The 25,675-nt window shown below is 45.3% G+C and overlaps 1 protein-coding gene across 4 annotated transcripts in view; it reads right to left on the bottom strand.

The window, feature by feature from the left end:
- ZFP64 (ZFP64 zinc finger protein) overlaps positions 1-25,013 on the bottom strand; it is a 74,281-nt gene extending 49,268 nt beyond the window's left edge. For 2 of the 4 annotated variants that reach the window (XM_019726073.2, XM_074317504.1), the window contains exons 1-5: positions 24,806-25,013; positions 21,248-21,487; positions 10,047-10,208; positions 8,929-8,991; positions 5,684-5,935 (exon numbers count right to left, since the gene is read on the bottom strand). In XM_019726073.2, the coding sequence (XP_019581632.2) occupies positions 5,684-5,935; positions 8,929-8,991; positions 10,047-10,208; positions 21,248-21,487; positions 24,806-24,851 (763 nt within the window). In that variant the 5' untranslated portion in view covers positions 24,852-25,013. The remainder of the gene's footprint in view (positions 1-5,683; positions 5,936-8,928; positions 8,992-10,046; positions 10,209-21,247; positions 21,488-24,805) is intronic. The other 2 variants (XM_019726071.2, XM_019726072.2) reach the window with 2 other exon arrangements.
- Between the last annotated feature and the right edge of the window lie 662 nt (positions 25,014-25,675).

Raw genomic sequence — 25,675 nt, 5'->3', positions numbered from 1 at the left:
TCGCTGAAAGATGAGCAGGGAAAGTGAAACTGCCAACATCTGAATGGACGTGATAATCCAAATTTATTTCGTCAATGAATGTCAGGTCCAAATTATCTAAGGCACTGTGAATTCAAGCACATTGGTGACCCGCCTATTTCGATACTGTGTAAGCAAAAGGACAGCAGCTAACATTCTTCGGTTGCTTCCTTGATGGCAGACGCTCTGCTGAGCACTCCACAAGAATAGTCTCATTGGATGCTCCGAACATTCCCACGAGGTAGGAACTGTTATCAGTGTTATTCTTAACGCTATTATACAAATGAGGAGATTGAGGCCTACAGAGACTACAAAAATTATTCATGGTCACCCAGGTGTATGTGGTAGGGCTTGGATTCCGACCGACCCAGGCTGACACCAAAGCTGGTATTCTTAGATGCTAGGTAATTATCTGTACATATGACCGATGTTCGCTTTCCTAGGCCATCAACTCAAAAGAGTCAGATTGTGTTCCAGTTTTTTGGTGTAAGGCTTAACACATCACCTGGAGCTGCTTAATACATACAATTAAAGATGGCAGGGTGCAAACGTAGCAAGCTTTGAGAAACTTGAGAAGCCCAAACCTACGTAATGTTTTGTCTGAGTACGACCCAGAGCATACACACTAAACTCTAGAACAAAGAATGGTAAGTAGTAGACCATGGGCCGATTTCGGCCCACAGCCTGTTTTTGTCAATAAAGTTTTATTGGAATACAGCCACGCCCATTTGTTTATGTGTCATTTATGGTTGCTTTCAAGGCAGAGGTGAGCAATGGTGACAGAGACTGTATGGCTCACAAAGCCTAAAATATTTACTATCTGGCCCTTATGGAAAAAGTTTGCTGACCCCTGCCTTAGAATGTTGTTTTTAACCTTTTCTTACACCATCAACCCTTTTCCCCCAGGTTAGTGAAACCCATGGACCCTTTCTTAAATACACAGAGTAAACTAATGCGTAAATACACAAAGTAAACTAAAATAAAAATCAATAGGAATACAAATGAAACTAATTATATGGAAATACTCTGTTTCCCCGAAAATAGGACCAAGCCGGATAATCAGCTTTAATGCGTCTTTTGGAGCAAAAATTAATATAAGATCCAGTCTTTACTATATTATATTATATTATATTATATTATATTATATTATATTATATTATATTATATTATACCCAGTCTTATATTATAGTAAAATAAAACCGGGTCTTATATTAATTTTTGCTCCAAAACATGCATTAGAGCTGATTGTCTGGCTAGGTCTTATTTTGGGGGAAACACAGTAGTTATTACAAAAATTAAAAGAAAAAATTTGTGATATGGCAATGGATGGGCTTTATCAATACATTAAATAATAAAATCTAGCGGCGGGTCTAGTAACTACAATCATTTCTAAATAGAGAAGAGCGGAAAGATATTTTGATCTACCTACAACATCTGTTATGAAAAGATCTGGGATTTCTCCTGGCAACAAGTTCACATGCACTGTTATCAGACTGGCTGCCTATTTTCCTAACTAACGACATATCAAATTTCAGTACAGGTTAGTGAAAATGAAGAGGTAAAATTTTTTTCCCTTCCAAGTTCACGGACCACCTACATTCTATTCATGCGTCCCTGGGTGGAGATGTCTGTGGACTCAGAATAAGAATCTCTGCTCCAGGGGCCAGCCAGATGGCTCAGTTGGTTAGAGTGTGAGCTCTCAACAAGGTTGCTGGTTTAATTCCCGCATGGGATGGTGGGCTGCGCCCCCCCCCCCCTGCAACTAAAGATTGAAAATGGCGACTGGACTTGGAGCTGATGGACCCTGGAGATACACACTGTTCCCCAATATTCCCCAATAAAATTAAAAAAAAAAAAAAAAGAATCTGGTCCAGAATGTTCTGTTAGGTTTTCCCGTCACACCCCTGCCCAAATAGTGACACTCTTTCTGCCTTTTTCTTTTTTTTTAAAGAAGTCAGCAGAGGTGAAACCTAGAAAAACCAGATAACCATATCTCATAGCTGAGCTGCAGAGCTTAATAACACTTCTGACATGAAAGCAAAGAGTTTAAATCCCTTCATCCTCTTAAATGAGTCATACTGGTCAGCAACAGTCCCACCGGACCTTCAGTTCTCCAAAGCTGATGGCTATGCTTGCTGCTGCCCACTACCTGATCCCCAGTGTCCAGTATGTAGTGGAGACTCAATGAATGTTGAGTGAATAAGGAACTGACATATCAAAGCTGACAGACAGATCTTTCTGGAGTTTAAGTTGCTACTAAGACGACTGACAATGTAGTCAATTGAGCAAAGCGAAGGAAGGGTAAAAACAAAGTCCCATTAATTTTACAATTTGTAAAATGGTCTAAATGCCACTGATCTAAAAAGGGAAATGAACATTCCATGGAGACAATGCACAAATGGCACACACTTACATTTTTAGAAAATACACATTTTCTAGACCAATTAAAGATGCTACTATAAATGGTTAAGTGTAGCCTTCTAAGTCAAAATGATTCTGAATCACTTTCATAAATGAAACTTTCAGCTCCTCTAACTTGGGCTGTGGAGGTTTCTGAAGAAAATCATTTGGGCATCAATTATGTCAATGTCTTCACTTGCTGTAGTGGATGCCAAAAATGTTCCCAAATCTCCCCACCTCTCCCCCTTCCCTACAGGGGCACGGCCCCTGCCACATATGTAATTATGCACACTTTCCTGACGGGGCAGGACGACCTGCCATGACCTCAGACAATAGTCTCATTCATGTCATTGGATTTAGCTGATGGCATGTTGTGTACACTTGACACAAGTAATTGGCTTGAAACGGGCTTGTGCATTGGGGTTTGCTCACTTGCACCTCTGTCATCCATTGCCATGAGAAGGTCAAGTCTGACCTAGCCTGCTGGTCCCAGGAGGAAGATGACAGATAGGTGCAGCAGAGCTACAGAGCTGTAGCCAAGGCCAGTGGATGGTAAGCCCAAGTCTCCAATTCATGAGCCCCGCCAAGACCGGCAGAGTTGCTCAGACGATACTCAGCTGATCCCCAACACATGAAGAGAAAAGGCATGTTGTTGTATCCCCTGAGGTTCTGGGGGGAGGGTTTGTTACACTGCCATTATTGTGACAATAGATAATGGAATCAAATATTGGTGTCGAGACTTGGAGTTTTGCCATAACAGAAAACCACATAGCACTGGCTTTGGGATTGGGTGGCAGGTAGAGGCTGGAAAAGTGGCAATGCACACTATGGAATGACAGCATTTGGTAAAACTGTCACCTGCAGTAGCTTAGACGGTAGAAACTATTCCTCTTGAATCTGAGACTTGGTCAAAGAGATTAATTCCAGGCAGAATAGTGAAGGTATGTTACCAGCTGTACATGATAAGGCATCACAAGAAAGAGACACACTCAAACTGACCATTTTCTACATGGAATTTAGAGAGAATAGAGAAAAATCAAAGATGTGTTGGGTTAAAGTTTCTCATTTCCAACGAGCAAGAGGTTTGCAAAGTCAGACAGAAGCCTGGGGACAAAGATCATATCCCGGGAACTGATCTCGGGGTAGATTGAACGAGAAATGACGGGTGTGAATGTAAGACTTTTGTTACAATCTCTGAAAGAATGAAGTTGGTGCCAAGTTAAGTTCTCTCAGCTGGACCAAGATTCCTAGAAGTCTCAAGGGACTCAACCCACAGAGGGTTATATGCCAAAAGTGCTTATAATTGGCTTTAGAGGAAAGGCAAGACTCCAGAAGAATTGTGGATGTGGCTGCTGGCACATTGACACACAGGAGACTAACACAGTGTTTTAAGAGAGCAAAGCTGTCACCAACCTAGACTAAAGCAAAAACATAAAATGGTCCCTAGCTTTCGGTAGACAGGAAGCCATGCTAAAAAGTTTCTCAAAGGTACATTTTCCACTCCTTTTCAGAAGTGGGTAAGGAAGGCTTTGGAAAGGAAGCACCGGTAGACAGAGTCAAGTACCAGAGGGCTGAGCCAAGGCCCAATCAAGAACTATTCCCTGTCCACAGGGTGGGGGGACCTGGGCACATTTGTCCAGAGGGATTTCAGAAATCTGTGGACCAATGACTGCCAAGTGCCCCTGTTCTCCCCCTTTCGAACAGCAGGATGACTGCACTTATCTGACTCTGTTGCACTGCTATACATTGGGAGTGTGGGCACAGACAACTTGTGTGTCTACTTCAAAGGCTTTAGGTCCACAGGAACCATATCCAGATGGAGATCACAACATCCTGGTCTTTAAGCCTGATCCCACGATTGGGTGCGACTTGTGAGGGTTTGGGGAGAATGTGAATGCATCTGCATGTCAGAGAGATGTGAATGAAGGTGGGGTGGACTGTTGTTTGCAAAAATGGCCCCAATTCAGGGCGGCCAGTTAGCCCAGTTGGTTAGAGCACGGTGCTCTAACAACAAGGTTGCCGGTTCGATCCCCACATGGGCCACTGTGAGCTGCGTCCTCCACAACTAGATTGAAACAACTACTTGACTTGGAGCTGATGGGTCGTGGAAAAACACACTTCAATAAATAAAAATTTTTTTAAAAAAATGGCCCCAATTCTTTATTCCTCCTCATATCTCTGTCCCTTGCCATGTAACTTTGTGGTGACCTCCCACTGTGGGTAAGCTCAGCCCCATTCGTTGACACCAGGCCCAAACTGTAACTTGCTTTAGCCAATGGGATGCAAGCAGAAGTTTGAAGAGACTTACACAGTGGGGCATGCTTGCACGTACCTCTGCTGTTGTCAGGAGAAGGATAAGCCTGGGGTAGCCCAATGGTCCCAGAAGGAGGATGAGAGCTATGTAGAGCAGAGCCAGGCTGTCTCAGCCAAGGACAGCCAGCTAACCTACAGCCAGATCCCCAGCCAAGGTCAGTGGACACCCAGCCTTCCCCACACAGGTGATTAAGCCCAGCCAAGATCAACAGAGTTGTGTAGCCAACCCCCTGCTGACCTGAAGTATGGGAGAAACAAATACTTATGATAACAGGCCACTGAGGTTTTGTGGTGGTCGTTACACAGTATCATTGTATCAATAGCTAATGGATACACTTGACAAAAGGAAAACATACATAATTTGTTACCTACTCTGCTGAGTTTTTCCATCAAGCTGTCCCATGCGGAACTGATCAGAGTATACTTAAAAATGAGCGAAATGCCTAACCAACCATTATACAGAAATTTATTAAAACTGCATTGCTTATACCTCTATTTCATTTAGCATACCTCCTCAATTAAACACTAGTGAATAAGTTACAAAGTTATATAAATATATATACCATGTTTCCCCGAAAATAAGACCTAGACAGACTATCAGCTCTAATGTGTCTTTTGGAGCAAAAATGGTCTTATAGTAAAATAAGACCAGGTCTTATATAATGTAAGACTGGGTCTTACATTAATTTTTGCTCCAAAAGACGCAATAGAGCTGATTGTACTGCTAGGTCTTATTTTCAGGGAAACAAAGTATATTGTTATAAGTTTGACGGTTCCCCCTGTCTTACTGATACAGGCACTTCTGGGCAGATGAAACGCAAAACTGCACAGGAAGGGACGCCCAAACGTCCCCAATTCATTTACTTCCGTCGTGACTACATGCTGTAAGGTGCTGACGACCAAAGCAGGAGGCAGGGAGGAGCACAGAGTGAGAACACCGGGAGGGACTTACCTGTGTGGGATCGCAGGTGGACGGTGAGCTGGCTGGAGTTGCGGCTGGCGTAGGGGCAGATCTGGCATTTGAAGGGCCGCTCGTCGGAGTGGATCCGCAGGTGCTTGTTGAGGCTGCTGCTGTCTGCCGCGGCGTAGTCACACGTCTTACACTTGTAGGGCTTCACGCCCGTGTGGCACCGCATGTGGGTCTTCAGCTTGTCCTTCCGGCTGAAGCACTTGCCACAGACCTCACACTTGTGGGGTTTGTCTCCTTCAAACACACACACAGATGGCATCAGGAAACCAGAGCAAAAAAGAAAAAGGCTCATTTCCCACTGCCTTGGGGAGCGTCATACACAGTTACCAAAGCATATTTAGAAAACTCCCAAAAGCTGGAAAGATGATTGGCAAAGAGCTAACATCTTTGGAGGGTGTGTGTGTGGGGGTATTTCTTCTATTTTCTTTTATTATTATGCTATTATTGGTGTTTTCTAATTTTCCTACACTGAATCTGAATCTGTCATTAATTAAAAATCAAAGGCAACTGAAATACATTTTTAAAGTATGGCTAAGTAAAATCAGAAACTGTTCTTTGTCTCAGACCCATTTTCTGTCCTTGTTTCCTCTTCACGTCAGACAAACCCTAAAACTCAGAATGCCTAAGTTGTAGGAGCTCATGACTGACCAGCTAACGATTACATTTTTCATTACATTTTTCAGCCTCACGCGCAGTGAGCGGGGATTCTACAACCAAGTCATCAATGGAACAGCAAAGAAGGTAACTATGTCCCTTTCGTAAGTGGAAATTGCTTGCTTTGTAACTTTTTCTCTTTCCCCTCCTTGTTGCCAGCTGTAACCAAGACATGGGGGTGAACTGGCAGGTGTGGTCAGGTGGGGCAGCCCACCTGCAGATGGCGGCTCACGGAACGTAATGGACCCTAATGCCAGAGAAGGAACTCGTGATCTCATAGGACAGAGCCGCCTACCTGCCCGAGATCACCTGCTTACCTCTGGTCAGTTACGCAAGGGACACATAAAGCCCTACCTTGTCTGAGCGGGGGTCTGGGTTTCATCTGTGCTCATTATACATATGTCAACTTGTCAGCCCTGAATAACTGCTAGTTTTTTCACGTATATTTTTCCCATCTTTTTTTGTATCTGTGTGGATGTGTGCTTTTTCGGTAAAAAAAACCTTCTTGGCCAACATCGGTGAAAACACTGTGCCTGTGAGTGATTTTATTTCTCTCAACAACTGGGATCAGAACCCAGGACTATCTCGCTCTCGTCAACGTGGCTTCCCCAATGACTACTTCCTTCCACTTAAAATAATTTTAATCATCTTTTCACGTCATGAGTACCCACAATAGGACTTTGAAGGCTGGGAGACATATTCCACTCTATGGATGTACCATAAGTTGCGGAACCAGTTCCTTACTTGTCCATTGAGATGAATGAAGTCGGTACGAACTTACTAATGTGGAAACATGTCCAATAGTAAATGAAAAGCAGCACGTGGCAGTGATAGCAAATATAAGATTAACTTAATAAGAGAAGAAAAAAGTAAACTGTGTGTGTTTTCAGGCTCGGTCCAGGCATGCCAAAATCTAAGAATGAGTCACACTAGACTATTAAGGCCGGGGGATAAGAAGGAGGTGAGTCAGGATGTTCACCTTTTACTTTATATGTCCAACATGTATTTTGGCCAAATCCCAAATAGTAGCCAAGTGCTCAGAACAATTGTCAGCCAAAGCTGATCACTGTCATCACAGAATACACATCTGGCATTTAAGAATATGTCTAAAAGTATATTAAGGATTATAATTTTATTATTAAAAATGTTAGTCGTCAAATCTAAAAATCCAGCAACAGTAACTTCTCATTACTGTCAGCTGCTACGTCGCTTGTGGGTCGCCATCCTGTGTACAAGTATTCGCAATACTGGGCACATGCTGGCTAGCTCTGCGGGTAAAGAGCCCTGCTATTCTTGTTCCAGCTGCGACCTCATCTCTAAAAGTAACTAAGGTAAGGACACCTTTTTGTCAACTCTCCGCCTTGAAGATGTTGATGGAGACACTGCAGTTATGTAGAAACTACCCTACAAACCCAAGCTTGGGTTTGTATATAGAAGATACTTTCTGAAGACGTGTAGAGACAGACTGAAGGTCGTTGCGCTCACTTATATTTTATGATGTTTCCCCCATCCTCATTAATAATTACAGCCCTTTACTCTTGCCCTGACGAATATCCTAAGCCTGACTGACGGCACTCCAGCATATGAAACCCACATGGAGAGATGCATTGCTTGCTACATTGGGAATGCTCACCAATACTTGAAACTTAACTTAACATTCTGATAGAATAAATCCAAGTGACGTGACATTGTGAGGTTGATGACATAAGATTGTGATCCAAGGGCAACAAGGCAACCAGTGGCCATGGCCAAGGGATAGCAGAAATAGCTGCTGGATATTTCATCTTCCAAAGACTGAGGCTGAAATGTAGGCTTTGGGCAATGAGTGACCCCCAGGCCAAATGTCAGTGTGTCCCTACCTTATACACACCTATACTCTAAATTGATACACGTCTGTATCATTGAATTGTGAGCATCTAATACTTTGTTAAAAATAGTCTAAAAGCAATTCCCTGCTCATGCAGAAAATCTGGGAGACAAAAAAATACCTTAAAGAAAATTAAAATCACTAGAAATAATCATGTTTTTCTTTTTTCCATGCATCAATCTTTTCCTCTCCTTTTAAAAAAGGAAGTACTTATTTATTAAATTACCCCTTCAAAATTGTAAAAACAACACACACTAACTGCATCCAATGATACAATGTAAAGATACATACAAGTTACTATTCTTCCCCCTTATTCTTCTCTTTACAATCATCTCTCTCTCACACACACACACACGTGTGTGCGTACACACACACACGCATATACACAGACACATTTAAAGAACCTCCTTAAAATGAGAATAGGCGCATTTGAATTTTAGTTAACTCTGCCAGATTAATTTCAGAGTGGCTGTAGCAATTCACAGTGCCACTAGGTAAGTTTGCTCGTATTTGTTGCATCCCTGGATTTTATTGCTTTAAACATTTCCTGCCAAAATCATGTGTAGACCCAGCATCTTATTTTTATTTAATTTCCCTCTGTATTCCAGGGAGGTTCTATGTCATATCACGTGTCTGACTCGTGTGGATCCCCAGTTCCTAGCACTGCATGTGTTCAGGGCATATGTGCCAAAGAAATGGCACTTACCTGTGTGAATTTTTAAATGACGTTCCATGTCCTTCATGCCATAGGCGGTCTTGAATTGGCAACCTTAAGAAGGCAAGGAAAGATGAGTTGCAAAGGGAAACGGAGTAACTTTAGAGTGGAGAAACCTGGCCGAAACTTCCAGAACTAAATGATGAAAGTTAACTCCACAGTAACAGGGCAAACAGATATCACGCGCCTCCTGATATGACCAAGAAGATCATAGCATCGCGTCTGTGGTTCCTGCCCAAACTGCATAACCTAAATCTAATCATAAAGGAACATCAGCCAAACCCCAAAGGAAGAAATTTTTACAAAACAACTGGCCTGGATTTTGCAAAAAATGTCAGGGGGCATGAAAGACAAAAGTTAAAGGAAACTAAAGACTCGTGAAAATTAAATGCAAAGAGTGACTGTGAATTGGAAGCTGGACCAGGGGAAAAATGTTTTTCTTCTGATATAGCGGGCATTAGTGAGACAACTGGTAAAATCTTAAAACGGTCAATAATGTGATAATAGTGTGTATAAACGTTAATTACCTGATTTGGATGATTGTACTGTGGTTCTACCAAAGAATTTCCTTGTTTCTAGGAAATACACATTGGAGTATTTAGGGATAAAGGGACATCATGTCTGCAACTTATTCTAAAATGGTTTGAGAGAAAATATATGTATACATAGAACGACAAAGCAAATGTAATACGTTAACAATGGGAAACCTAGGTGAAGGGTATACAGAAAGTTTTTGTACTATCTTTACAACTTTTCTGTAATTCTGAAATTATTTCCCAATGAAAACTTTTGTCTTTTTTTTTTTAAAGGAAAGAAAAGTCTTTCCTAAGCGATAGCACTGACAGAAAAAAAAATCACAGTCACATGAAATTCTCACGAGTCCCATTTCAAAGTCTCACGGCTAGAAAAGTCTTAGAGATTGTGCATGGTGACCAGCGACAGGGAGAGAGAGGTCCTATGTGATGATGAGAATACTGTGGGGTTCTGATTTTTAAGCCAGGCAGTTTGGAGAACATCTAGGTCTGGTTGTCAAGAATTCACACGTTAGAGCCCTGGAACCTGTTAAACGTCACATCCCTTACACGAGTAGGATACAAGACGGCCTTTACCTGGATAGCAACAGTTAAGCCTTTTCTGAGCAGGTGGGGCCGTGGGCTTTTTGGCACGTGACTTGGCAGGGAGCGAGATGACGGTGGCTGTCTGGTTTTCATTGCTTTCCGTGGGCAGATAGGTTTGATAGCCATGTTCAAAAACAAATTCTGGAGCTGAAACTGAAAGGTACAAAGATTATTAATTTTCATAGTATGAACACCCAACAGCTATTCCCTTTGCCTACCATCCTTTGTAAAGAATGAACATGTTAGCTGGCTTTCCCCGTCTCCCTAGCTGCTTAGGGGTGACCATGTGACCCTGTCCCAGCCAATGAGACACTAGAGAACACTTGCTGGGGGGCTTCTGTAAAAGATTTTGTCTCTGTTTAAGATGAAAAACAAGTGGGTGAAGAAAATGAGGCAGTTGAGGAAAGCTCATTCTTGCCGACCTGGTTGCCCTCCTTCCTGTCTTTGAATATACTGGAGTGAGGATGTGATGCCTGGCACGGTGGCAGCCATTCACAGGGGCGAGAGAATCAGATGCTGGGCCAGAGCTCGGAAACCTTCCAAATCTGGACTTATTAACTAAATAAGAAATGTCCCTGTCATTTATGCCAGGGAGGTTTTCTGTTTATTCAGCCACAGTTTCATAAGTTTGACCATAAAATCCTAACAAACAACTGGAGAGGAAATGATTGAGGGAATTCAGGGTGAAACAACAAGTACTCTCTGAAAACACCAGTACTCTTTTTAACACAAGAACTCCTAAAAAAAAAATCCTTGTACTCTCACTGACGTTTTGAGGAAAAAAAGAAGAAAAAAAGAGACTGAACATCTTTATCGTTATAAAAGATAAAATAGGTAGTTTCAAATTTCTTTTTTTTTTTTGTCACAAAAAAAATTTTGTGACTACTTTGTTAACTAAATTTATGGTTTGCGGTTTGGAAATATGTTCTTCCTTTCTTACATGTAGTTTGCCACATGGAGATTTGGCTTCCAATGAAGAGTAAATACGACCAATGGGGGCTCGTTCTTTGGGTGAAGGTGTCAGGCCAAGAGGCCCTAATGATGACTCTGAAAGCCCTATTCTGTTTCCCAAATTTGTCACAAAGGCATCACCTTGGACATTTTGCCATTTTATTTACAGAATATATGTATTTAAATCAATACAGACCTGACACCACTACTTATTTTGGCTGGGCCTGAAGGAGTAATAGGTATCCACGCCACAGGTGTGAAGTGCTAGTGTTTCTCTCAAAACAAACATCTTCCTTCTCTGAATCTAAGATGGTATAGATTGTAAGATGCACCGTGATTTTATGTACGACAGATAAAAGAAGCAGCCAGTTAAACACATCAGAATGCAATGCTTTCATATCCCTTATTTTATATACATACAGATATTCCTCAGAAATTCTACATTTTTTGAATGAGTTCTTTTACATGTCTTTGCACATTTGCTTCATCACTGTCAGGTTGACCCCCTGCCACTGTTTCCAGGTACTTCCGGGTATACGGTTACTTTTCATCTTCAACCTGAATCATCAAGCAATATCTTGGAAGACATTCTAAACAGCAATTAAAACCAAGACATGGAAGTTCCAAACACTGCACACAACTGTCAAAGTGACCAAAAGGGATCAGCTACGATCAAGTTTGTTCACAGGCACACACAGACATTATTTTAGTGTGACTGCCTGTTGGTTGACAGCAATCTCATTCTAGGTCCTCCTCCGTTTCAGATTTCTTTTTTTTCCGTTTCCGATTTCTTAAAATGCATCTTTGCATTGACACGAGTCCGGGTTCAGCCACTGACTGTGCGAGAGACCTCAGGCGAGTTACGTAACTACTCTGAATTTCAGTTGCCTCGCCTGTAAGCGGAGATAATCACCGTCCCCACTTCATACGGTTGCTGCAGTTTAATGAGAGAATCAGAAGCTACGGTGGAGTTTTCATAAGCGTCAGCCACTAACAGTTAAGCAGAACCAGGCACAAAAATCTCAATGGGAGTGATCAAGGGTGACCAGCTGTCCCTGTTTGCCTTGGACAGTGGGTCACCCAGGACATAGGACTTTCAGTGCTAAGCCAGGATGGCTGGTCATGCTATCGTGACTTTCTGCTCTACAACTTGAACAAAAAGAAGGCTGGAAGGCATGGCGTGGGGCAGGGGTTGTGGGCATGGCCAGGTCCTCCCCACAGCGCCTGGAGTCCTCACAACGCTCCCGGAAGGTAAATGCGAGCCCGGCAGCCGCCTGCACCTGAGCCTTCCCGCACTCCTGGGAGACCAGCCCGGCTTTCTCTCCTGACTGCCTACTTGCCCGTCCACCATGAGCCTCAGCAACCCTTTGGTGGCAAGTTACAGCCCAGGGGAAACAGAGGCGGCGTATTCTGGGTATTAACCCCTTCTCAGATATACGGGGTGCAAATGTCTCCCATTCTGTAGACTGCCTTTTCATTCTGTTGGTTGTTTCCTTTGATGCACAGAGTTTGGATGCAATCCCATTTACCCAGGTTTGCCATTTGTCGCCTGTGCTTTTGGTATCAGAGGGAGGCAGCAGGAAGCAAAGGGAACCAGGCTCCTAACTGCAGGGGTCATTTGGGGGATGGGCTAATCACACATACCATGTGAGTCACCCCAAAATAGATGGCTCCTAGATTGCAAAGGGTTTGTTCAAGAGTTTGGGCTCTTACGTCTTATCTCTTTGAGCCTCAATTTCCTCACCTGGAGAATGGGGGCAATTTCCAGTCCTATCTCCTAGAGCTGGTGTGAGGACTAGAGATGAGGCATGTAAAAGTGTTATCACTGGTGTCATTATTCATTGATTTATTCAGCAAATATTCATTAAGCACCTACTGGGTTCCAGGCATGATTCTAGGCACTAAAACACATCAGTGAGCCAAGCAGGCAAAGATGCCTGCCTTTCTGGAGCTCAAGTTGGGAGTGTGCAGGCAATCACTTAAATATATACTATATAGTTAATATAAGTATATAGTGAAATGCTACGGAGAAAAATAAAGCAGGGAAGGGGTACAGGGAGTCCCGGGGGGCATGCAATTTTAAGGAATGTGATCTGGGAAGGCCTCAGTGAGAAGGTGACATTGCAACAGGGAAGCACATAATTAATAGTATTCTGTTGCAGGTGTCTGGAATTCAACAGCCAACAAAGGGGCATCGGGGCATCCAGTTACCCAGGCTGGTTGTAGCCTCCGTTTTATCAGGGTCATCCCCTCCCAGGACTCTTGTTCTAGTCCCACCCCTCCCCCCCACTCTGCTTCTTTCCTGGAGCCACTGTGAACAGTGGGACCTGCAGATACCCCAGGGAAAGCCTTCAGGAGGCCCTGGTCACTGAGGGGCTGCGCTGAGTGTGTGTGTAATTTGATGTTGGAGTAGCCACCCATTCCCAGGTGGTAGTGGGGAGCAGGGTTGGGGGGGGAGGAGAGGAGGGAGAGAGATAGAGACAGAGAAAACTTTTGTCTGTCCTGGGACCAACTTCTGTCTCCACCGCTCACTAGCTATGGGTTCTTGACCAAATCATTTCTCTGCTCTCCAGTTCTTCTGCCAGCAAAAGGGGGATGTTAGCTGTGACCTTTGAGCTTAGACCTTACCGTTCTAGCAGACACTTGACAGGAGCTGGGCCAATGAGATCCGCTTACCCTGAAATTAGGACTAAAATACTGCGTTTTGGTGTGGACTTTCTCTCTGAAAAAAGAAGGCCTAAACCTTGGGAGCTGTTCCGAGGACAAAGTGCTTCACCAACTGTGGCATGCACACGACCATCTTGGAATCACTTTAAAACGTGGATTCTGATTCAGTAGTTCTGGGTGGGGCTAAGACTGGATTTCTAACAAGCTCCTGGGCAGTGTTCATGGTCCTCAGACTATAGGTGGAGCTGTGAGCATCTCGAGAGCCCTGATATATTTCTAGCTTTTGGTGTCAGCCTCTTTGAGATCCAGCTGCATCCCTGCCCTTAGTCCTCAGTTATTTCCTATATCCTTCTAAATAAAATCTCCTCTTTGGCTTAAACGATACCCAAAGTAAAGGTCTGTTACAGGCTCATTCCTCAGTAAAAGAAAACTAACCAGCACTATACTGGGAATTCACCAAACAGGAAAAAAAACAAATCAAACTAAAACCACAAATGGAACAGAGTTTCTGTTCCATGCCCCACCCCCACCCTTCCTTCCCACTTCCAGGGCTCAGTTCACTTATTCATTCAGATCTATCTGCTGAGCACCTACTATGTGCCAGACACTGATGGATTTCCGTCTTTTCTTCTCCTTCTCCTGATCCAGCGGTTTTCAAACTTGATCATGTACCAGAGAGTTGGATGCAGAGATTGTGGTAGAGTCTTTATAATTATTTTTAACGAGCTTTTTAGGTCATTCTTTTGTGCACCAGCTTTGAGAACTCTTGTTCTAGTCCAGTCTGACAAGGCAGGGGCAGGCATGTGGCTCTGCACAGGCGCCCTGGTGACTGGATTCCACTGCTAAGCCCTCCTCCTCGTCCCTTGTTGGCCCAGCTGCCCCACGACAGTGGCACTGGGCACGTGTCCCATCTTAGTCAGCAAGATCTCGAGTTTTGGGGGAAGCATTTCCTCCCTGACAAAGAGAAACTGTCCCTTTCCCCACCTGCGGACACGGTTGAGTGAGAACTGGAGGCTCAGACCCACCCCAGATGTTATCCCCTGGGCAGGGTCCGGGTGACGGCGTTGTCACTGAAGCTTCAGGCGGTTCTTTTGAGAAACACTGTGGAGGAGTTTGCTGACGGACGCTGTGGAGTGGTCAGTGCACAGACTCTGCAGCCAGGCAGCCTGGGTTTGAGACCCAGTTCTGCCACTTTCTGGCTCTGTCATCTTGAGTAAGTCACTTAACCTCTCTGTGCCTTAGTTCCTTATTCGTACAGCGGGGATAATAATTCTCAGTATTCCCCTGGGGATTGTGACAAGGACTTCTCCATACAGAGTCCTTAGAAAAGTGACTGGCACCTAATAAGCACTACGTAAGAATTCACTATTAGTATAGCTGTTGCTGCCAGACCCTTCTGGCAAATCATTAAGTTTGTCTCACTAAACCACTCCCATGCTCCATAACCTTCAATGCCTCCCCAGCTCCTTCAGAATAAAGGCCAGGGATGAAGCGTGACTCCTACCACACGCTCCTGTGTCATCTCTAGCCACTGTTACCAGATCTTGCCTCGAGCTGCCCCACCCCCAGGCCACCAGGAGGAAATGCCCCCTTCCTACCATCTTCCTCCCAGAAGCAGGTGAGTCTTTCAATTTCGAGACTGATTATATATGCTCGATCTCACTCACAGTTTTTCCCCCTGGCTTTCTCCCCTGGGGGCCAATCCGCTGCATGAACTCTTTGCATCAGGCTGTGCTCTCATAGGTGGCTGGGCTTGAATGTCTTACAACTAAACCCTCCTCCCCTGCCCATGGTCCTGGAATTCTCCATGAGCGAACATTTCCGTTCTCTCGGCTCCAACAGCTGCCACACCCCAGTCCTGAAGCTGCCCTCGCCGGGTCCTCATGGTGGGGCAGACGCCAGGCCACGTGCTTCGTGCCCATTAACGAATTTCATCCTCATTGTTGCCTTTTCCTCTAGTCAGTCGGTAACTGTTTTACTGAGCGTCTGTGCTGTACCAGGCCTGGTGCTGGGCGGCAGGAAAACAAGACTAATTAGGTCCCCGCCTGCAGGGAGATAAGCGGTCCAGTAAACTAGAAATTAAACCACTCGTCTATGCCCCACGGGCCACTGAGCCTTCAGAGTCTTTCTTAAGGCTTTCAAAAATCAACGGGTGGGCTGGGTCTGCCCTATGTCAATGTCCTCTGGCCACAGACCACCAGCGACACACTGGTAGTTAAATAAGTTTACTCACTGCACCGGGGGAGCTCTCACACCATGGGAACGGTGGAGCATCTCAGTAAGAGGGTGCGAGAAAGGACTTACAGTTCGGGGCTCACGTTAAATGTTATCGAGGGAGAGTTCAAGGAAGTCTGCATTGGAAGCTGTCAGGAAGTGGGGAAAAGTCCATAATTTGATATCTTAATAAATATCACTGAAAAGCAGAGAAGGTGAAAGCAGTAATAGGTAGGGAAGCAGCCGTCTCTCAGATTAGTGGGGGAGGGGATGCTGGGTATTCTGTGGCTCTTGTGTTTGTTCTGTCCCACCACAGTCACAGAGGGGCCGTGTCTCATGTTGATGTTCCGTGAAACTGTTTATGTTCAGCAGGAGAACAGCATGGCCTACCTGTGGGGGCCAGTCCAGCTCCTGGCAACACCGAGACCTGGCAGATGAGGGTTGCTGGCTGTCGGGGCTGCTTTCCTTGCTCAGCTGGTTGCCCATAGGCCCTCCCACTCTCCATCAGAGCATAGCTGCTGCTGCATTTGCTGCCACTGCCAGACCCCCAGCACTATCTGAAGTCACTGCTCTGGATAACTAAAGATTGTTTGTCACCAAATAACTGATTAATGACCACTGTGATAAGTGTTAGGTGGGGAAGCAGTGAAAAACCTAACTTAAGGATAGGGGGTTGGGGGAAATCATGGTTACCTTCAAGCTGGAGGTGACGTTTAACCTGGGACCTGAAGAATAGGAATCAACCAGAAGAGGAGCGGAAGATCCTTCTAGGTCAAGGGATCAATTCAACGAATGTTGGCTAGGGGTGTGCTGTGAGCCATGCCCCGTGTCAACATTTTCCGTGTTTCATTTACTTCTCACATCCCGACTCGGTAAATACGAGCTAACATTGACAACTCTAAGTGTTTTCCACGTACGAGCCACTAAATCCTGGTTAGAACCCTCCAAAGTGACTACTACGTACGATCATTACAGCCATTTTACAGTTGGGGAAACGGAGACACTGAGACCCAAGGTTACCTGGTGAGCAAGTGGTTACAGCCAGGATTTCATCCCAGTCTGGCTCAGGACCCCAGACTTTCTATGTATTCCTGTCCCCACATTACAAATGAAACTCCAAGAATCCTTGTAACGTGCCACGGTCTCATGGCTGGCTCCTTATGCCCTATGCAGCCTAGACTCCAACTCAGGGCCTTGACTCCAAAGCCCCTTGATCTTAAGCCATGAACTTCGAAAATGCATCTGAGATGCTAATTTGTTTTTTTTCCCCCACCAGCATCACCATCTAATTTTACTGCTCCTACAGGAAAGTTCTTAAATCAAACGTGAAACAACAGGCAGCAAAGCTGGCAGGCAGAGAATAAATTTTACTTACATCCAACTATTGCTGGACACAGAGGAGACCTGTGAGCGGAGTGAGGAAGGGTTCAGCTGAATCAAGGGCCAAAGAACGACAACTACGTCTGCGCAACATCTGGGTGAGGGTATTTGGAGAAATCTGCCAGTGCTGGGTCGGGTGGTGGCCTTGGGCGGTGAGTGACTCTCCAACCCAGTTGAGACTCGGAATCTCCTGGGAGCTTGTTAAAAAAACAGATGCGTGATCCTCACCCCCAGAGATCCAGATTCAGGAGGTGGAGCCCACTCAAGCACCGGTACCTTTAACAAGCTCCCCTGGGACTCTGGTCCATAGGCAGGTCTGGGAACTGCCGCCAGTGGCACATGGCAGCCCAGGCTCGGGGGGAGTTGGGCCCAAAAAACCAAACTAGATAATGTAAAAGAAAGGGGAAAAAAAGCAAGATTCTGCCTGTTTTGTGGCTTCTGATTGAAAGAGGAACAATCAGAAAGAGCAGCTGAGTCGGGCAGAGAAGCTGCCCACTGCAAATCTCACCATCCATCCGTTCATCACCTGTTCATTAATCTGTACATTAATAAAAGCGGTCGTTTATTGGGCCCAATTACTCTGCCCCAGTCCTTTATGTGGATTATCCCCGAGTCCTCACAACCACCCAAAGACATTAGGTACTAGGCACGCAATTCTATTATCTAATAGTATTAGGTACTATTATAGCTCTTTTTTACAGATGAGGAATATTAATCAGAGATGGGAAGTGACTTGCCCACCGTCTAGGGCTGTGGGGTATGAGACCGGGACTCACGTTCAGCAGTGTATGTTGGGGGCTCGGAGTGGGTGCCAGTGGGTGCCAAACTCAGCTGGGCATTTTGAGCCGGGCACAGAGAGGACTTCACCTGAGTGTGCAGGGTGTAAGCAAAACTGAGGCATGGCAAGAGGGAATGATCGCAGGGCAGCGGGAACATGGAGAGGACGGTGACATCTCTGAGCAAAGCACTAGGAGGACAGAAGAAGGAACAGTTGTTTGGTGTCGGGTCAGCTTCCCTGGCCGGTGTCAGATCTGGGCAGCTGTTCATTTACTCAACCGAGAACGAGTTCCTTTGTGCCCAGTGCCTTGTAGGTGCTGGGGGTCCAGTGGGGAACATGAGGGGGCAGCCCCTGACCTCATGTTGCTGATGGTTCAGGGATGGGACAGACCTTCAGTTTGTCCTGCAAATAAGCATTTGATTATGGGGACCTGACCTGGTCTGGGAGAAGTGTGTGTGTGTGTGTGTGTGTGTGTGTGTGTGTGTGTGTGTGTGTGGTGTCAATGAAGGGGCCTTTGCTGAAATGCCTAAGCTCTGCTCTGATGCATGCATAGAATTAAGTTAGTTCCAGGCAGAGGGAACAACGCATAGAAAGGCTCTGAGGCTACAGGAAATGTGGCTTGTTCAGGAAGCAGAAAGATGTTCATTATGCAATTCAGAGGGGATGGGAAGGGAGTGTCCCAAGATCAAGCCAGATCCTTTGCATGTAGAGCGTCATGAAACTTAAAGTCCGGAGGCTGAGCTGGCATCAGCCAGGCAAAGGCAGGAAAGGTATTTCAGGCAGGGGGAACAGCATCAGCAAAGGCTCAGAATCTAGAAAGACAGAATGGTCACAAATAAAGTGTGAAGCCCCCCTTGAAGCCCCTCACTCTGGGGCATCGTGCTATAGGCTTCACGCCCAGAGTGGGGGGTTACCGGGCATCTGTTTTTGAGGACAGGACACAGAACACTAAATCTTCAGGGAGAAGACCATTAGGGTAAGGGCTGAAATATGTAAGTCCCAGGACTGTTCTGAACTTGTGGGGGGACCTTGGCCATGTCTTATCCCCATTCGCAGCTTCCCTTTGTCCAGCTGTGAAATGAGAAGGCCATAGCAGGCCCGTCTCTAAGGTCTTTTTTTTAGTTTTAACATTTGTTTGGTGACTTCCTCTAAGATGATAATTAAGATAAACTCAGGAGAAAGTAGGAAGACCTCAAGGTATTTCCATTAAGGTTTGTGAGGTGATCAGTTAGTTATATTCCAATGTTTTAAAAACTCAGCAGAGGGGGCAACGGGGTAGTAGATGAGGGCAAAGGGGATCAAATATATGGTGATGGAAAGAGAACTGATGCTGGGTGGTGAGCACACAATGTGAGATATGGATGATGTATTATAGAATCTACACCTGAAACCTATGTAACTTTACTAACCATTGTCATCCCAATAAACTTTAATTAAAACAAACAAAAACAAAAACAAAAAAAACCTCAGCAGAATCATTATGGTGGATGCATTAGGGAAACAACCACAGAACTTTGCTTATTGCCAAAAAAAAAAAAAAATCAATCGTCACACCAATCTACAAATGATAAGGTGGAAATTCTCCACTCAGCTCCACATTCACTATTTGGAAAACACTGAGAATCAGCTTGAAAAAGCTTGTGGGCTCACTCAGGCTCACAGATGTATTTTGTCTGGCCACGAAAGGTTTAAAATTTGGGACATTTCACATTTTTCAGTTTCTCTGAAAAGCCCAAATATCTAACTGACTGGATCCAAACAGCAGCTTTCTCCACTTCAGCACCGTCCCCACCATTCCCTAATGCTGACACACAACTTACCCTTCCTTGTTTCACATCACCTGCCTCATTCCTGTTCTAGAAGCTTTCCTTGAATACAATACTATGTAAGTATGCAAAAGGATGTTTTTCACATTTACCGCGAGAATTTTTCTACAGATGCACACAGATCTAGCTTCCCTTTTCAAGGCGAAGTCACAGTTCACTGTCTGAATCTCTGATGTGTATTTATCTGAATTCCTCTTGGTGTGTATACATATAGAAGTCCCACTTTCTTTGCAGTATATACTAGAAACAAATACCCTCATACTTTTGTTTATCAAGTTTTATAGGATAAATACCTGGAAGTGGACTTACTGGGTAAATGTGTTTATGTACATTTTAAAATGTGAAAGATTTCAAATATAATAGTTGAGACTTGGAAAATATCACGAACATCCCGAGAAAAGGAAAGCGGTATCCTTACCCTAAGCCTTCTTTTGAGTTGCATTTCTTTAGCTACTAAGGTGAGAAAGCATTATTTCATGTTTTGTGTCCTCTTGTATGCCCTCTGACTTTTTCAGTTGGTTCTTTTTCTCTACTTTTATTGACTTTAGGAGTTCTTTGTATATGAGGGACATCTGGCCTTAGGCATACATGCTGCAATTTTTTTCCAGTTGTTTTTAGACTTTTTAATACATTGTTTGTACTTCAGAAAAATTGCAACTTTATTTGCAAACACATACATGATTCTTTTTCTTTTTTGGGGGGGGAGGGGAGTGTTTACAACCTGTCTTCTTTGGTAGGTACATTAAAATATATGTATTTTAATCTAAAAATGCGAATGCCTTTAGCTAAGGAATATATTCTCCAAGGCCCCACAGGATCCAGCAGTATCTGTACTATCTTCTAAATGAGTTACCTCATACTTTTTAAAGTGATCTGTCTGGTCCCTTAAGACAGAGTATATAGGTTTAAGTACAGGTATATGTGTGTGTGTGTGAGGGGAAGATACCAACACTTGTTTATAGATTTAAAAACAAATAAAAAAGCCCTTATGTTTTTTGTCCCTTTACACAAAATAACGCAAATTCAGGGATCACACACATACTCCCATCACCCAAAATAACCATTTCTTTTTAATTGCAATGTATGTCTCGCAAGTATTTTTTTTCTTAGTATATAGGTTTTTGTTTTAGAAACCTGTTTGTGTTTGTTTGTTTGTTTACCATGTGACAACATTTATCACCGCTAACACTTAATTTTTTAACCCAGCAGTTTCCAAAGCTGGCTGGGCAGCTGTTTGCCCAGCGGACCTTGTTAAAAATAATGAATCAGCAACCCTAGGAGGAGGATGGACCCTGGGAACCTAGAGTTTTCACAAGTTCCAAGGAAGCATTTGGGACATCGCCAACTTTAACAGACGCCCCATCCCCCAGCCATACCTGTGATCGTCTGGGTCTCCGAGGTGATGGTTCTGGTGGTGGTCTGGGTCTGGGTGGCAGGTACTGTTTCCTCGGATAGAAACTGCACTGTGTTGGGGGCTGCCCCGGAGGTGCCGGTCAGCTGGCAGCCACTCTGCTTGTGAGCTACAAAGGTGTCCAGGTTGTTAAACTGCTGCTTGCAGATGCCGCAGATGTGGATGTCGGGAGTCAGCTCAACCAGCACCGTTGTGCCACCTGGAACTCCATGGGACAAAGGGAAAGTCACAGATTAATTCCAAGCAGCCTGAAATGACACCACCAGCCAGTCAGGGTAGGAAAAAAGGACACGGTGGCAGATGCGGCTAGTTGCTGGCCCAGGGTCCATTCCCTTACCCTCTCCTTCCTTGCGGACAGAACCCCAATTCTTTCCTAGCAGCAATGTACCCAGACCCATGCGATGGCTCCTAACAACTCTTTGTCCAGAGGCACTAGTGGCATTTTATTCAGGAAAATGTCTTTGCTGTGCAGGACTGACCTGCCTTTCTAAGGACCAGCAGCCTTCTGCTACCCCAATGGAAAGGGAGCTGTACTTCCCAGTCATTAGGAAAACCAATCCTTCCACGTGTCCAAACCCTACCTCACCCGCCCTGTAAGAACCCCTAGTCTAAACAATCTTGGTTCCCTACATACTCGGGAAACCCTCCAGCACAATGCTAGTGGAGCTGCTGGAGAAAGTTTGGCTTTTATGATAAAAAGGGAAGAGACATTCTGCCTTGAATGCAGGTGTGATGCTAGGGACTTCTGCAGCTATGTTGTAACTATGAGGAAAATGCAAAGATCCCTACAGATTAGTCTTTACTTCACTGATCCCCTGAATCAATCAATTCCAGCCTTCTCATTAGGCTAGCAGAGTTCCGTTGTGTGATTTGCAGTCAAAATCCATTCCTGAGGGGGACGTTATTTCGCCATGGTAATGCTCCCAAGAGTTAATACTGTGTTAACATATAATGCCACAGTACCTGGCATTATATTAGAAAGTGCTATGTAAATGTTTACTAAAGAAATACCACTAAGTAATAAATCTCTAATATGACCTTAATTTTTCTTTTTAAAATTTTCTTTGCCCTACTATAAGGAGACTCATGTTTATAACAGAAAATTTGGAAGAGAAACAGGGGGAAATCACTCACAATCTTTCTTATTTTCAAAAGTTTTTAAAATTAAATTTATTGGGGTGACAATGGTTAATAAAATTACATACCGTGTTTCTCCTAAAATAAGACCTAGCCAGACCACCAGCTCTAATGCGTCTTTTGGAGCAAAAATTAATATAAGACCCGGTATTATATTGTATTGTATTGTGTTGTGTTGTGTTGTGTTGTATTGTATTACATTACATTATATTATATTGTATCATATAAGACCCAGTCTTATATTATAGTAAAATAAGACCGGGTCTTAATTTTTGCTCCAAAAGATACATTAGAGCTGATGGTCCAGCTACGTCTTATTTTCGGGGAAACATCATAGGTTTCAAGTGTACAATTCTATACTACATCATCTATATACCACCTTGGATATTCACGACCCTGAATCAGTTCTACACTCACAATCTTTCCATGTATGTGTACCAGAAACATTACAAAATATTTTCTTCCATTCATCTTCAATTAAAAATTGCCTTTAATTGAAAATTGTTTAAGATCATAATGTACTGTAAAGCTAATCTCTCCCCCACATAATATCACATAAGCATGCACTACATCTCTAAAATATATTTGTAAATATATTTAATGATAACACATTATTTCATGTTCTCCATGCTTCATATTCTTCTCAGTAACCATCAGGTCTTTGTTATTTCCAATTTCCCCCAAGCCTACAAGTAATGTGAGAACTATTTTGTGCGTATATGGTTGGCATCCATGCATCATAATTTTCTGAAAATGTATACAATATTTACATTGTGTTCAATTTCCTCCACGTCTAACGAAGACGAGGAGTCTGTTTAGAAATACACATTGGTCAATGTGCTAAGGAGAGATGCTCTGAGCTGAGCGTGAGAACGTTTTCTCAGCTGGGAGGAGCAGAGCACCCTGGGTACTTAAATACTTTGAAATCAGTGGATGGAAGGAACAAAGACTTGGCTTCTCCTCTGGAACCTGCTTCCCTGCAGCTGCTGAGATGCTCACGGGACTAAGAGGAACACAAGGACCCGAAAGAGGAGGTGACTTGCATTGCTGACCATTCCTTAATGATCAGACAGGACTGGTACCCAGGATGAGATGGGGAGAAGAGAAGTTTCTGCTTCCCAGTCTGGCGATGAGGGTTACATGAGATGGTGCTTGTAAAAGTCCAGCTCAAGGGGGTCCCCTCCCTCAGCATGTCTCCTGGTGGGATTCTTACTGAGGTCTGCTATTTGAACTTGAAAGTATGCCCCTCTGAACATGTGGAATGATAAAATACACCCACCTCTTGCGCTGGTAGTGAGCAGTAATTGAGACCAAATAAAAATCACTGCGCTCAGTTTGTGCTCACCACCAACAAAAAGAATTCCTTTATCTTTGCAAAGTTCTCCAAACCTGTGTCAGCAGCAGAAAAACCTGGGGGTGGATGGCTAGGGGTTAAACATGGACATATCTGAGTCCCACCTCCGAGATGAGTCATAAAGGAGGTGGGGTGAAGGGGCACTGGGGTTTAGGGAAATCTGTGGTTTTCACAAATTATGCAAGGCATACCCAGCCAAGTTGGGGAGCCAATGTCTCTCAAACTGTTAACAGCAACAGCTAACAGTCTAAGCGCTTACTCTGTGCCAGGGGTCTGCAAACCCTTGTGCCAGGGGTTCTCAAACTTTACGTGCATCTGTTTCATCCAGGGAAGGCCGGCCGGCAGATCCCTCTGGCCCCCATCTCCACCCCATTCCCCGACCTGATGGGTGGGGCCCAGAGAGTTTTATTTATATTTTTTTAAATAAGCGCTCGCGCTCCCAGGTGGTTGGTTTGCACTCAGTCCCTGGACCACACTTTGGGAAACAATGCACCAGGCAAAACCATGGACTGCTGTCCTCATCAGGAAAATATAAATGAACCCCAAACTCAAAGAAAACGACCAAGGCTCCGTTCCCCATTCAAAGCTCCACCTTTAATGTAGAAAAGGCTTTGCAGTAAGGCGGCAAGCCCAGCCAGACAGACCTCGTGAAACACTCCGCTCCCCAGACTTTAAGGATTTGGGACCACCGAGGCAGAAGTTTTCCCACCAGTGTTGCCACGGTTACCCCAAATCCCCCCAAACTCCGTTGGGGGGCGGGAAACGTCTCGAGGGGGTGGCGATTGTCTGGAAGCATGCCCTCCCCCACCATTCTCTTCGTAGGAGTCTTGCGAGGCTGGAGAGCGCCCCCCGCCTTGTACCGGGTTAGGTGCCCCCACTCCAGCGCCCCCTGCACGGCGCGCCCGCCGCGGTCCCCGAGACACCAGCTCCGGGCCGTCACCCCGATTTCGGGGCCCCGGGCCTGCTCACTGCGTCGCAGACGTGCTTGGGCCCGGGCCCCGGAGCGCGCACTGCGCCCGGAAAAGCACTTACTTTGCACGGAGCCCGGGAAGCTCTCGCCCTCGCTGCTCGTGTTCATGGCCGCAGACTGGGAGGTTCCCTGCCGGCCGGGGTGCTAGGGTGGGGGGCGCTGGTCTACATGGTGCAAGGACTTTTCCTTTTATTTTTCCACACCCCCAGCCTTCCTTCTCCCAACTCTGCGAGGCGGGGAGGACGGATGTAATGCAACCTCCACTTCCGCTGCCTAGAGGGCGCTGGCCGGGCCCAGCCGCTCCAACCTGGCTTTGCATCAGCGGCTCCCGGGGGAAGCTGCGAGCCAATCCCGAGGCCGGAGCCGCGCGGCCCGGGACTCGCGGAATCCCCGGGGAGCTAGGAGGCGCACACGCGCCGGGGAGCGTACGGTGACCGCGGGCGGCGAGGGATGCGCCCCCGGCCCGCACCCCTGCGTTCTAGGCCGACACTTTTGTCCTCCCCGGACCTGGTGCCTTTGCACCTGCCACCCTGGGCGTCTGGTCCCCAAGGCGGGTCGCCGGGGTGGTTTGCCGAGAGGACCGTGTCGGGCTGTAGTTGGTGGGGGTGGGGTGGGGGTGTGGGTGCTCGGGGTGCGGTGGGCTTAGGAGAAACCCCGGCTGAGCGTCAGCGCCCAGCAGATCCGCAGAGCGCTGGACTGGTACCTCTCCCTGCCCAGCTAGTGAAATAAAGAGGACCGTGATCACGTGGATGATAAGAGTAACAACTGGGACCACACGCCGAAAGCCTCCTTCTCCAGGGGTCTGCCACCTTTACCGTGCACACAAGCACCTGGAGAGCTTGTCAGAGCAGACTGCTCGGCCCACCCCACAGTTTCTGATTCCGTAGGTCTGGGGTGAGGCCCGAGAGTGAGCATTTGTAAGTTCCGCGGGT

Source organism: Rhinolophus sinicus, linkage group LG13, assembly GCF_036562045.2.
Source record: "Rhinolophus sinicus isolate RSC01 linkage group LG13, ASM3656204v1, whole genome shotgun sequence".
NCBI classification, from domain to species: domain Eukaryota; kingdom Metazoa; phylum Chordata; class Mammalia; order Chiroptera; family Rhinolophidae; genus Rhinolophus; species Rhinolophus sinicus.
This window is presented reverse-complemented; position numbering and strand designations above follow the sequence as displayed.